The sequence below is a fragment of the Capra hircus genome, chromosome 10 (genome assembly GCF_001704415.2).
Source record: "Capra hircus breed San Clemente chromosome 10, ASM170441v1, whole genome shotgun sequence".
Classification (NCBI taxonomy): Eukaryota; Metazoa; Chordata; class Mammalia; order Artiodactyla; family Bovidae; genus Capra; species Capra hircus.
The window spans coordinates 77,615,676-77,629,174 of record NC_030817.1 but is presented as its reverse complement, the minus strand read 5'-3'; the positions used below and the strand labels follow the sequence as shown (position 1 = coordinate 77,629,174).

General features: G+C 44.0%; 1 gene segment (V, D, J or C); it reads right to left on the bottom strand.

Moving 5' to 3' along the window:
- On the bottom strand, positions 542–10,833 carry LOC108636871. The segment is given in 2 exon segments: positions 542–951; positions 10,688–10,833. Coding segments are annotated over 2 exon segments (519 nt in total).

The following is a 13,499-nucleotide window of genomic DNA, read 5'->3' as shown; positions in this document are numbered from 1 at the left end:
AAACAATGCACACAGCGCCCGCGATGTTTACAGAGTGGGCTGCTCTCATCCGCAGGGCCCTTGACAGAAGGAGTATCTTCTCAGAAACTCTCCTCCTGGAACTTACTTAGGCAGCAGAATTTCTAGAGCAACCAAAAGGGATGGAAAAGTCAAGGAAAGAGAGAATAAAGCTCCACTCCCTGAAGATCAAGTGTCTGCAGGTGAAACTCAGCAGGAAACACAATCTTGGCCTAAATTTTAAAAACCAGAGACTAGCTTCCAGGTCACATAGTCATCGATCAACAATGTGCCCTGGAATTTTCCTTAACACATTGTGAAATATTTCAGCATATATAATCTGAATTGTCATTGAAGAGTTAATTTCACTTTAAGGGATTCTATCTGAGGGGATGTTGATGGGCTGAAAACAGGCATTTCTGGAGAAAAGCTCTTAGGTTCCTTTTTGCACTGTCCCGCTCCAGATTCCTCTCTGTAGGGCAACCCAAGAATTCATAGGTCCTTGGCTCTGAGGAGCAGACCTGGAAGTGCTTTGACAATACCTCTAGCAGAGCACACTGGAGAGAGAAACAGCACCCCCGTGCAGGGCTGCCCACAGCCAGAGCCCCATCTGCACTCTGGGTTTGTGCTCAGCTCCCCCGCAGCCCTGTGTCACTGTGTCACTCAGAGCACAGTAGTACACAGCCGAGTCTGATGCTTGCACTGCCCGTTTCTGCAGGTGGAAGGACCTGTCACTCTGAACAAGAGTGGCCTGAAAACCTTCATGCTCTACCTTCTTGTCTGCTGTTAAGCCCTTCAGAAGGAGTTGAGGAGCTTTGTTGAGATGCTGGATATACCAGTAAAGATAGGGATTCGAATATGTGGTCTGGTAAGTGCAGTTCAGGGTCATGAGAGTCCCCTCTGAGACAGTCACTGGGCCTTCTGTCTGGTTCACTGAGTCACCATTGGTCCCTCCTGGAAGAAAATCACTTTGTTATCGTAGAAATGTTCAGGAGGAGAGTTTTCAGTCCAAGAAGAAAAATACAACTTACCTCTAGTTATAAGAAAGTGAAAAATCATTAACATTTAGAATAAAATATTACTTACTGAATATTAAGATGATCAGAAGAACTGAGTGAGTGACAGGATGCATGTTCGCAAAAGAAAACGATCCTTGTTCCCTGCAATACACAAATCTAATAAATCTAGTCTCCATCTGGATGTTACAGAAGCTCCTCGCTCAGAAACTGAGAGCCCCTTTCTGTACTGTAGCAATATTCTGTCTTGTGGCTACAAAGCAGGCAAGTGAAACCAGCTCCTGAAGACAATGAGGAACCGCATCTGAAGGAAGCCCCGCCCTCTGGTGGTGATCCTGAAAATTGCACCACAGTCCGGTCTGACCTATTTCTCCTGGTAACAGTTTGTGGGATTACTTACAGGAGAATGGGACAGGACACTAAGAAGAGAGTCCTAAACATCAGCGTGCTTACGGAAATATTCTAGTATTACTTCCATAATTTTTTGCATGGTAAAGGTATTCCTAGCTTCTCAAGAAACCCCATTTACAATTTCTAAATGGAATAGTCAGAGGTTTCTTCCTTGCATGTGCCTCAAAGATTCCCATGGGACAGAGAAGGACCCCTCTGTATGGAAAGTGCTCCCTCCTCTCCCCAAGTCATCTCTCTGAAGTAGTTATATTCATGCTGACTCTGTCAGCATGCCGTGGAGAAAAGTTTATCTAACGCAGGTGTCTAATAATGTGCACTTAGATGATAAGGTTATTATCCTGATATATCATGGAATGACATATTTGTAAAACACAATAAAAGTAAAATATGTGACTTTTTTTTCACTGATAACAGTAGAGTTGATCTTCAACTGGAAGACTATTTTTGGACCTTGAACTTCAGGGAGCAGAGAGATAAGGAAAACAGATGAGATGAACACTAACATTGCCCAGCTTCCTTCATGGAGGCAGCTTCCAGGCACCAGTGCACGAGGGATTTACCAAAAATAGTGCAGCCGTCTCACTGTGGGATTGAGACAGAATAGGAGAACAGAGATCCTGAAATACCTAAAAATTGTGGACCTCTGTACCAGAGAGGAGGAAATTTGACAAAAAGAGAGAGAGAGATAAGGGTAAGGCAGGGCTTGGCGGGGCGGGGAGAGTAAGGGGGGTGTTGGACCATCCTTGGAGGACAGCAACCTTACCCCTTTAGTCTCATGAGGGACAGGTGACTTTACTTAGGTAACCTGGCTCTTGAAATGTCTTTTTACCTCTTGTCACATAGTTCTTTTAATTTAACTAAATATTTCTTTTAGAATGTCAAGTTTAGATGCTTAATATATTAGCCAGGCACTCTTCATTCCTGAGGCATGTGTGTGGTATTTATCTGACTTCTGTTTGTCTATTTTATTAGGGATTCAAGAATCTCAATGGAAAGAACTGTTTGCTCAGTGTCTGTCAGCCTGTTTGGCTAGTTTCTTGTGCAATTATTTGTGCTAGTGAAGTGAACCCAGCAAAAGATTTAATGGGGTCATTTCATAGCTTGTTCTTTTCTCTAGGATTGGGTTTATTTTATGCAAAGTCTAACTATAATATGGTAAGAAGTCAAACATTGTTCTTTGCTGACATAAACCATTCTAAGGCCTGGGGACGTGTGGCTGCAGACAGCTGGGAGGCTGCCTGACACAGGCTCTCAGGGCAGCGTTGTCAATCCAGTAACAATGGCTGTGACTCAGTCAGATGAACTCAAGTACAGTCTTCTTCAAATGTGCCTTTTTCGCCTACAGAGATTTTCTCACCAGTTAAAATGAATTTTGTTAGTTCTTACCAAAACTGGGGTCATTTTCAATGCACATCTGTTTGCTGAGCTGTTCTTTTTCTTTGTTTTTTGTCTGCGCCAGGTCTTATCTTAGGCGTGTGGGATCTAGTTCCCTGACCAGGGATCGAACCTGGGCCTCCTGCAATGTGAATGCAGAGTCCTACTCACTGAACCAACCCTCCACCTAAAATTAGAATCTTGAGTTAAGGTTATCATGCTGGCAGGACTCTCTGGCTCAGCAGATCACCTAGATTCTCTTAAACTCTTGTGCATTTTCAGGAATCCCTAGCTTTCAGCATTCATTCTGGAAATTGACAGGGTTGTGTACAATGTGGAAACAAAAATCAGACACAATTCCTACCTCAAATTACTTTCAGTTGATTGAGGAGCAGGTAAGCAAAAAAAAAAATCCTATGCCCTGTCTGTACTCCCACTAGCCTGGACCCCAGTACATGAAATGAGAGATCAGACCAAAAGCAGAGAACTGACGAGTTACCACCAGGGAAATAAAACCTGCTAGAATACTTGTATTTCCCCACCGTTAAGATTTATTTTTGTTCTTTCACTCCCCTCTCCATTTCTAGGTCTGCTTATTAAGATGTGAACCCCCAGTGCACAGGTGGCCAGCACCCAGTGTGCAGGACTCCAGGATGCCAGGCAGGAAGGCAGTGCTTATCTTCAGATGGGTGTCCAGATTCTCCCTAAGTGATGATGGTGAGTACATCTGCCAAGACCATAAAACTACTATAACTATTAAACTCTGGATTTAAGTAGTTGTGCCAACAAATTGGGCTTCCCACGTGCTAAGTGATAAAGAATCTGCCTACCAATTGAGGAGATGAGGGTTCAGTCCCTGGGTCAGAAAGATCTCCTGGAGAAGGGAATAGCATCCCACTCCAACATCTTGCCTGGAAAATTCCATGGACAGAGGAGTCTGTTGGGCTACATTCCACGGCGTCACAAAGAGTCAGACACTATTAGCAACTCACTGCTACTGCTGCTAAGTTGCTTCAGTTGTGTCTGTCTCGGCCTGACCCCATGGACTGCAGCCTACCAGGCTCCTCCGTCCATGGGATTTTCCAGGCAAGAGTACTGGATAGGTTGCCATTGCCTTCTTCTAGCAAATCACACACACCATAAATTATGAAATGACAATGATTAGTATCCTGGCCACATCTCACAGACTGCCCAGCAGAAAAACATACATCTCTTCCCGACTGCTGTCCCAACCACTGTCCTTCCAGAAAGGCTGCTCCCGGAAGTTGCAGACAGGAATTCAGCCTGCAGAGATGCAGAGGGACTCTGTGCAGTGGGCACGATTGTATCAGAGATGTAGTTCAGTTCAGTTCAGTCGCTCAGTCATGTCCGACTCTTTGCAACACCATGAATTGCAGCACGCCAGGCCTCCCTGTCCATCACCAACTCCCGGAGTTCACTCAGACTCACGTCCATCGAGTCAATGATGCCATCCAGCCATCTCATCCTCTGTCGTCCCCTTCTCCTCCTGCCCCCAATCCCTCCCAGCATCAGAATCTTTTCCAATGAGTCAACTCTTCGCATGAGGTGGCCAAAGTACTAGAGTTTCAGCTTTATCATCATTCCTTCCAAAGATCCCAGGGTTGATCGCCTTCAGAATGGACTGGTTGGATCTCCTTGCAGACCAAGGGACCCTCAAGAGTCTTCTCCAACACCACAGTTCAAAAGCATCAATTCTTCAGCACTCAGCCTTCTTCACAGTCCAAATCTCACATCCATACATGACTACTGGAAAAACCATAGCCTTGACTAAATGGACGTTAGTCGGCAAATAATGTCTCTGCTTTTGAATATGCTATCTAGGTTTTTAATAACTTTCCTTCCAAAGAGTAAGCGTCTTTTAATTTCATGGCTGCAGTCACCATCTGCAGTGATTTTGGAGCCCCCCAAAATAAAGCCTGACACTGTTTCCACTGGTTCCCCATCTATTTCCCATGAAGTGATGGGACCAGATGCCATGATCTTCGTTTTCTGAATGTTGAGCTTTAAGCCAACTTTTTCCCTCTCCTCTTTCACTTTCATCAAGAGGCTTTTTAGTTCCTCTTCACTTTCTGCCATAAGGGTGATGTCATCTGTATATCTGAGGTTATTGATATTTCTCCCAGCAATCTTGATTCCAGCTTGTGTTTCTTCCAGTCCAGCGTTTCTCATGATGTATTCTGCATAGAAGTTAAATAAGCAGGGTGACATATACAGCCTTGACATACTCCTTTTCCTATTTGGAACCAGTCTGTTGTTCCATGTCCAGTTCTAACTGTTGCTTCCTGACCTGCATACAGATTTCTCAAGAGGCAGGTCAGGTGGTCTGGTATTCCCATCTCTCTCAGAATTTTCCACAGTTTATTGTGATCCACACAGTCAAAGGTTTTGGCATAGTCAATAAAGCAGAAATTGAGGTTTTCTAGAACTCTCTTGCTTTTTCCATGATCCAGTGGATGTTGGCAATTTGATCTCTGGTTCCTCTGCCTTTTCTAAAAGCAGCTTGAACATCAGGAAGTTCACAGTTCACATATTGCTGAAGCCTGGCTTGCAGAATTTTGAGCATGACTTTACTAGCATGTGAGATGAGTGCCACTGTGCAGTAGTTTGAGCATTCTTTGGCATTGCCTTTCTTTGGGATTGGAATGAAAACTGACCTTTTCCAGTCCTGTGGCCACTGCTGAGTTTTCCAAATGTGCTGGCATATTGAGTGCAGCACTTTTACAGCATCATCTTTCAGGATTTGAAACAGCTCAACTGGAATTTCATCACCTCCACTAGCTTTGTTCATAGTTATGCTTTCTAAGGCCCACTTGACTCACATTCCAGGGTGTCTGGCTCTAGATGAGTGATCACACCATCGTGATTATCTGGGTCATGAAGATCTTTTTTGTACAGTTCTTCTGTGTATTCTTGCCATCTCTTCTTAATATCTTCTGCTTCTGTTAGGTGTATACCATTTCTGTCCTTTATCGAGCCCATCTTTGCATGAAATGTTCCCTTGGTATCTCTAATTTTCTTGAAGAGATCTCTAGTCTTTCTCATTTTGTTCTTTTCCTCTATTTGTTTGCATTGACCGCTGAAGAAGGCTTTCTTATCTCTTCTTGCTATTCTTTGGAACTCTGCATTCAGATGCTTATATCTTTCCTTTCCTCCTTTGCTTTTCACCTCTCTTCTTTTCACAGCTATTTGTAAGGCCTCCGCAGATCGCCATTTTGCTTTTTTGCATTTCTTTTCCACGAGGATGGTCTTGATCTTTGTCTCCTGTACAATGCCATGATCTTCATTCCATAGTTCATCAGGCACTCTATCTATCAGATGTAGGCCCTTAAATCTATTTCTCACTTCCACTGTATAATCATAAGGGATTTGATTTAGGTCATACCTGAATGGTCTAGTGGTTTTCCCTACTTTCTTCAATTTAAGTCTGAATTTGGCAATAAGGAGTTCATGATCTGAGCTACAGTCAGCTCCTGGTCTTGTTTTTGTTGACTGTATAGAGCTTCTCCATCTTTGGCTGCAAAGAATATAATCAATCTGATTTCGGTGTTGAGCATCTGTTGATGTCCATGTTTAGAGTCTTCTCTTGTGTTGTTGGAAGAGGGTGTTTGCTATGAACAGTGCATTTTCTTGGCAAAACTCTATTAGTTTCTGCCCTGCTTCATTCCGCATTCCAAGGCCAAATTTGCCTGTTACTCCAGGTGTTTCTTGACTTCCTACTTTAGCATTCCAGTCTCCTATAATGAAAAGGACCTCTTTTCTGGGTGTTAGTTCTAAAAGGTCTTGTAGGTCTTCATAGAACTGTTCAGCTTCAGCTTCTTCAGCATTACTGGTTGGGGCATAGACTTGGATTACCGTGATATTGAATGGTTTGCCTTGGAGACAAACAGAGATCATTCTGTCGTTTTTGAGATTGCATCCAAGTACTGCATTTTGGACTCTTTTGTTGACCATGATGGCTACTCCATTTCTTCTGAGGGATTCCTCCCCGCAGTAGTAGATATAATGGTCATCTGAGTTAAATTCACCCATTCCAGTCCATTTTAGTTCGCTGATTCCTAGAATGTCGATATTCACTCTTGCCATCTCTGGTTTGACCACTTCCAAATTGCCTTGATTCATGGACCTGACATTCCAGGTTCCTATGCAATATTGCTCTTTACAGCATCGGACCTTGCTTCTATTACCGGTCACATCCACAGCTGGGTATTGTTTTTGCTTTGGCTCCATCCCTTCATTCTTTCTGAAGTTATTTCTCCACTGATATCTAGTAGCATATTGGGCACCTACTGCCCTGGGGAGTTCCTCTTTCAGTATCCTATCATTTTGCCTTTTCATACTATTCATGGGGTTCTCAAGGCAAGAATACTGCAGTGGTTTGCCATTCCCTTCTCCAGTGGACCACGTTCTGTCAGACCTCTCCACCATGACCCATCCATCTTGGGTTGCCCTGTGGGCATGGCTCAGTTTCATTGAGTTAGACAAGGGTGTGGTCCTAGTGTGATTAGATTGACTAGTTTTCTGTGAGTATGGTTTCAGTGTGTCTGCCCTCTGATGCCCTCTTGCAACACCTACCATCTTACTTGGGTTTCTCTTACCTTGGGTGTGGGGTATCTCTTCACGGCTGCTCCAGCAAAGCGCAGCCCCTGCTCCTTACATTGGATGAGGGGTATCTCCTCACTGCAGCCCTTCCTAATCTTCAACGTGGGATGGCTCCTCTAAGCCCTCCTGCGCCTGCACAGCCACCGCTCCTTGGACATGGGGTTGCTCTTCCCGGCTGCCGCCCCTGACCTCGGACATGGGATAGTTCCTCTCGGAAATCGCCCCTAACCTCGGACGGATGCGGGGTGGCTCCTCCCGGCCGCCCCTGAAATCGGACGCGGGGTAGCCCCTCTCGGCCGTTCCTGCGCCGTCACAGCCTGTCATGCTCCGCCGCTGCCCCCCGACCTCGGACGTGGGGTAAATCTTCTTGGCCCCTGCTCTTTGGGGATGGGGTCCTCCCGGCTTCTGCCCCTACTTCGGACATTGGGTAGCTCCTCTCAGCTGAGCTTAGCGCGCTGGTCGCTGCTGCTTGCACCTAGTGCGCAGGTCGCAAAAGTGGATCCGCATTCCTGCTCGTGAGCAGAGGAGTGGGGAGATGCTCCTGCTTCGGGAGGGGGTGATACTTCCTCCTAGTTTCTTGAACAGGTGAAAAAGCTCACTCTGCTGCCAAGATAACTTATTGTAAGAGTACATAAACACTTTTTCCATGTGTCTGAAATATGACTGATTGATGAATTTATTTTCCGTGTTTTTGTTGCTGTTCAATCCCTAGGTCATGTCTGACTCTTTACTAGCCCAGGCACTGCAGCACGCCAGGAGCTTTGTTCTCTCTTTCCTTGACTTTTCTATCCCTTCTAGTTGCTCCAGAAATGCTGCTGCCTAAGTAAGTTCCAAGAGGACACCTTCTTGACAAGATAGTCCTTCCGAAGGGCCCTGTGGATCAGAGCAGCTCACTCTGTAAATATTGCAGGTGTTGTGTGTCCTTCCCTGTCCTTTACCATCTCCCAGAGTTTGCTAAACTCACGTCCAATGAGTCAGTGATGCCATCCAACCATCTTATCCTCTGTCACCTCCTTATCCTCTTGCCCTCAATCTTTCCCAGCATCAGGGTCTTCTCCAGTGAATCGGTTCTTCACATCAGGTGGCTAAAATATTAGAACTTAAGCTTCAGCATCAGTCCTTCCAATGAATATTTAGGATTGATATCCTTTAGGATTGACTGGTTTGATCTCCTTGCAGTCCAAGGGACTCTCAAGAGTCTTCTCCAACATCACAGCTAGAAAGCATCAATTATTTGGCACTCAGCCTTCTTTATGGTCCAACTCTCACATCCATACATGATTACTGAGAAAGCCATAGCTCTGACTATATGGACCTTTGTGGGTAAAGTAATGTCTCTGCTTTTTAATATGCTATCTAGGTTGGTCATAGCTTTTCTTCCAAGAAGCAAGCATCGTTTAATTTCATGGCTGAAGTCACCATTTGCAGTGATTTTGAAGCCCAAGATGATTAAATCTGTCACTATTTCCTCATTTTCCCCCATCTATTTGCCATAAAGTGATGAGACCAGATGATGTAATTTTAATGTTTTAATGTTGAGTTTTAATCCAGCTTTTTTACTCTTCTCTTTCACCTGCATCAAGAGATTCTTTAGTTTCCTTTCACTTTCTGCCATCAAAGTGGAGTCATCCACATACCATTGAGGTTGTTGATATTTCTCCTGGCAATCTTGATTCCAGCTTGTGAGTCATCCAGCCCTGCATTTCACATGATGTACTCCACATATAAGTTAAATAAGCAGGGTGACAGTATATAGCCTTGATGTACTCCTTTCCCAGTTTTGAACCAGTCCATTGTTCCATGTCCAGCACTAACTTCTCCTTGTCCTGCATGCAGGTTTCTTGGGTATTCCCATCTCTTTAAGAATTTCCCACAGTTTATTGTGATCCACACAGTGAAAGGCTTTAGTGTAGTCAATGAAGCAGAAGTAGATTTTTTAAAATCCCATTACTTTTTCTGTGATCTAGCAGATATTGGATCTGCTCTGGTTCCTCTGCCTTTTCTAAACCCAGTTTCTACAACAGAAATTCTTGGTTCATGTACTGCTGAAGCCTAGCTTGAATGATTTTGAGCATACTCTTGCTAACATGTGAAATGAGTGCAACTGTATGGTAATTTGAACATTCTTTGGCATTCATTTCCCTGAGATGAGGTTACTAACAGAGACTATCCTGTACATAGTTTGAATACAAACAATGCACACAGCGCCCGCGATGTTTACAGAGGGCGCTGCTCTCATCCACAGGGCCCTTGACAGAAGGAGTATCTTCTCAGAAAATCTCCTCCTGGAACTTACTTAGGCAGCAGAATTTCTGACAACCAGAAGGGATGGAAAAGTCAAGGAAAGAGAGAATAAAACTCCAGTCACAGAAGATGGAGTGTCTGCAGGTGAAACTCAGCAGGATACACAGTCTTGGACAGAATTTTTAAAACCAGAGACTAGCTTCCAGGTCACACAATCATCCATCAACAATGTGTCCTGGAATTTTCCTTAACACACTGTGAACTATTTCAGCATATATAATCTGAATTGTCATTGAAGAGTTAATGTCACTTTAAGGGATTCTATCTGAGGGGATGTCGATGGGCTGAAAACAGGCAGTTCTGGAGAAAAGCTTGTAGGTTCCTTTCTGCACTGTCCCGCTCCAGATTCCTCTCTGTAGGGCAACCCAAGATTCACAGGTCCTTGACTCTGAGGGGCAGAACTGGAAGTGCTTTGACAATACCTCTAGCAGAGCACACTGGAGAGAGAAACAACACCCCTTGCAGGGCTGCCCACAGCCAGAGCCCCATCTGCACTCTGGGTTTGTGCTCAGCTCCCCCGCAGCCCTGTGTCACTGTGTCACTCAGAGCACAGTAGTACACAGCCGAGTCTGATGCTTGCACTGCCTGTTTCTGCAGGTGGAAGGAGCTGTTATTCTTAACAAGAGTGGCCTGAAAACCTTCACTCTTTGGCTTTAGGTCTGACATTGAGCCTTTCAGGAGGAGTTGAGGAGCTTTGTTGAGACGCTGGATATACCAGAAAAGATAGGGAGCTGGATCAGCAGTCTGGTAAGTGCAGTTCAGGGTCATGAGAGCCCCCTCTGAGACAGTCACTGGGCCTTCTGTCTGGGTCACTGAGTCACCATTGGTCCCTCCTGGAAGAGAATCACTTTGTTTTAGTATAAATGTACAGGAGGAGAGTTTTCAGCCACAGAAGAAATGTAAAAGTTACCTATAATCATAGAAAAATGAAAAATCATTAACATGTAGGATAAAATGTTACTTACTGAATATTAAGATGATCAGAAGAACTGAGTGAGTGGCAGAATGCATGTTCGCAAAAGAAAACAATCCTTGTTCCCTGCAATCCACCAGTCTAAGAAATCTAGTCTCCATCTGGATGTTACAGAAGCTCCTCCCTCAGAAACTGAGAGCCCCTTTGTGTACTGCAGCAATATTCTGTCTTGTGGCTACAAAGTAGGCAAGTGAAACCAGCTCCTGAATACAAGGAGGAACCGCGTCTGAAGGCAGCCCCGCCCCCTGGTGGTGATCGTGAAAATTGCACCACAGTCCTGTCTAACCTATTTCTCCTGATAATAGCTTGTGGGGTACTTATAGGAGAATGGGACAGGACCCTAAGAAGAGAGTCCTAAATATAAGCGTGCTTGGGGAATATTCTATTATTACTTCCATAATTTTTTGCATGGTGCAGGTAATTCTAGCTTCGCAAGAAACCCCAGTTACAATTTTTAGAAGGAATAGTCAGAGGTTCCTTCCTTGTGTCTCCGATTCCCATGGGTCAGAGAAGGATCCCTCTGTATGGAAAGTGCTTCCTCCTCAACCGAAGTCATTTCTTTGAAGTAGTTATATTCATGTTGACTCTGTCAACATGCCATGTAGAAAATTTTATCTAAGGCAGGTGTCAAACAATGTGTAGTTAAGTGATAAGGTTATTATCCTGATTTTCATGGAATGACAGATTTGTAAAACACAATAAAAGTAAAATACATGACTTCTTTTTCACTGATAACGGTAGAGTTGATCTTCCAATTGGAAAATTACTTTTGGACCTTGAACATCAGGGAGTACAAAGATAAGGAAAACAGATGAGATGAGCACTATCATTGCCCAGCTTCCTTCATGGAGGCAGCTTCCAGGCACCAGTGCATGAGGGGTTTACCAAAAATAGTGCAGCTGTCTCATTGTGGGATTCAGACATAATAGGAAAACGGAAATCCTGAAATACCTAAAAATTGTGGGCCTCTGTACTAGAGGAGGAATGTTGACAAAAAGAGAGAGAGAGAAATAAGCGCAAGGCAGGGCTTGGGGGAGTGGGGGGAGAGTGGGGGCGGGGGGAGTTGGACCATCCTTGGATAATGGCAACCTTACCTCTCTAGCCTCATGAGGGACAGGTGGCCTTAATTAGGTACATTGGTTCTTGAAACACAATCACTATCGTTTCACTTCTTGTCACATAGTTGTTTTAACTCGACTAAGTATTTTTTAGAATGTCAAGTTTAGATGCTTAATATGTTAGCCAGGCACTCTTCATTCCAGAGGCATGTGTACGTGGTGTTCATCTGTCTTCTATTTATTTGTTTTATTAAGGATTCAAGAATCTCTATTGAAAGAAATGTTTGCTCAGTGTCTGTCAGCCCATTTGTCTGGTTTCCTGTGCAATTATTTGTGCTAGTGAAGTGAACCCAGAAGAAGATTTAATGCGGTCATTTCATAGCTTGTTTTCTCTAGAATTGGGTTTACCTCATGCAAAGTGAGACTGTGTTATGGTGAGAAGTCAAAACATTGCTCTTTGCTGACATACACCATGCTAAGGCATGGGGATGCTGTGGCTACAGACAGCTGGGAGGCTGCCTTACATGGGCTCTCTGGGCAGTGCTGTCAGCCCAGGAACAATGGCTGTGACTCTTAGCTTAATTAAGTCCGATTGTTTATTTTTGTTTTTATTTCCAGTACTCTAGGAGAAAAGGATCGTGCTGTGATGTATGTCAAAGAGTGTACTGCCTATGTTTTCCTCGAAGAGTTTGATGGATTCTGGCTTTCATTCAAGTCGTTAATCCATTTTGAGTTTATTTTGTGTATGGTGTTGAGAAGGGTTCTGGTGTCATCCTTTTACCTGTAGCTTTCCAATTATCTTCCGATTAAAAATAAATGTTTCTAAATGGCAATGACCAAGTCAGTTGAACACAAGAGCAATCTTCTTCAAATGATACCTATTAATAGACATAGAATTTCTCAACAGTCAAATGACCTGTTTTTCTAAAATTAGGGTATTTTTTTAATGCACACTGTTTGCTGAGCTGTTCTGTTTTGTTTTTGGTTTTGGCTGTGCTGGGTCTTAATTTCAGCATCTGAGATCCAGTTCCCTGACCAAGGATCAAACTCAAGCCCCTGGCATTGGGAGCGCAGAGTCCTAGACCCTGGACCAAAGAGCCCCCTAAAATTAGGGTCTTGAGTCAAGTTATCATGCTGGCAGGACTCTGGCTCGGCGGATCCCCGAGGTTCTCTTAAACTTTTGTGCATGTTCAGGAAACCCTGGGCTCCAGCATTCATTCTGGAAAGTTACAGAGTTTTCTACAATGTGGAAACCAAAACCAGACATGATTCCTATCTCAAACTGCTTTCAGTTGACTGAGAAGCTAGTTAAAAAAAAAATCCTCAGCCCTGTCTGTAGTCCCACCAGCCTGGACCCAGAGATGTGGAATGAGGGATCAGACCGGAAGTAGAGAGCTGACACAGTTACCATCCGGGGAATAAAGCCTGCTTGAATACTTTCCTTTCGCTGTTCAGATTTCGTTTTGTTTTTTCATCACCCTCTCCCTTCCTAGGCCCTGTTTATCAAGATACTGAAGCCCCAGTGCTCAGGTGTCCAACACCCAGTGTGCAAGACTCCAGGTTGTTTGGAGGAAATCTGTGTTTACCTTCAGGTGGGTGTTCAGCTATCCCCCCTGTTAAATAAGGATGGGGACTACATCCTCCAGGAATATTAAAACCATTATAACTATTAAATTCTGCCTTTTTATAGTTGTGCCTATAAATTTTTAAATGACAATGATTCAGTGTTTATGCCACATCTCCTAG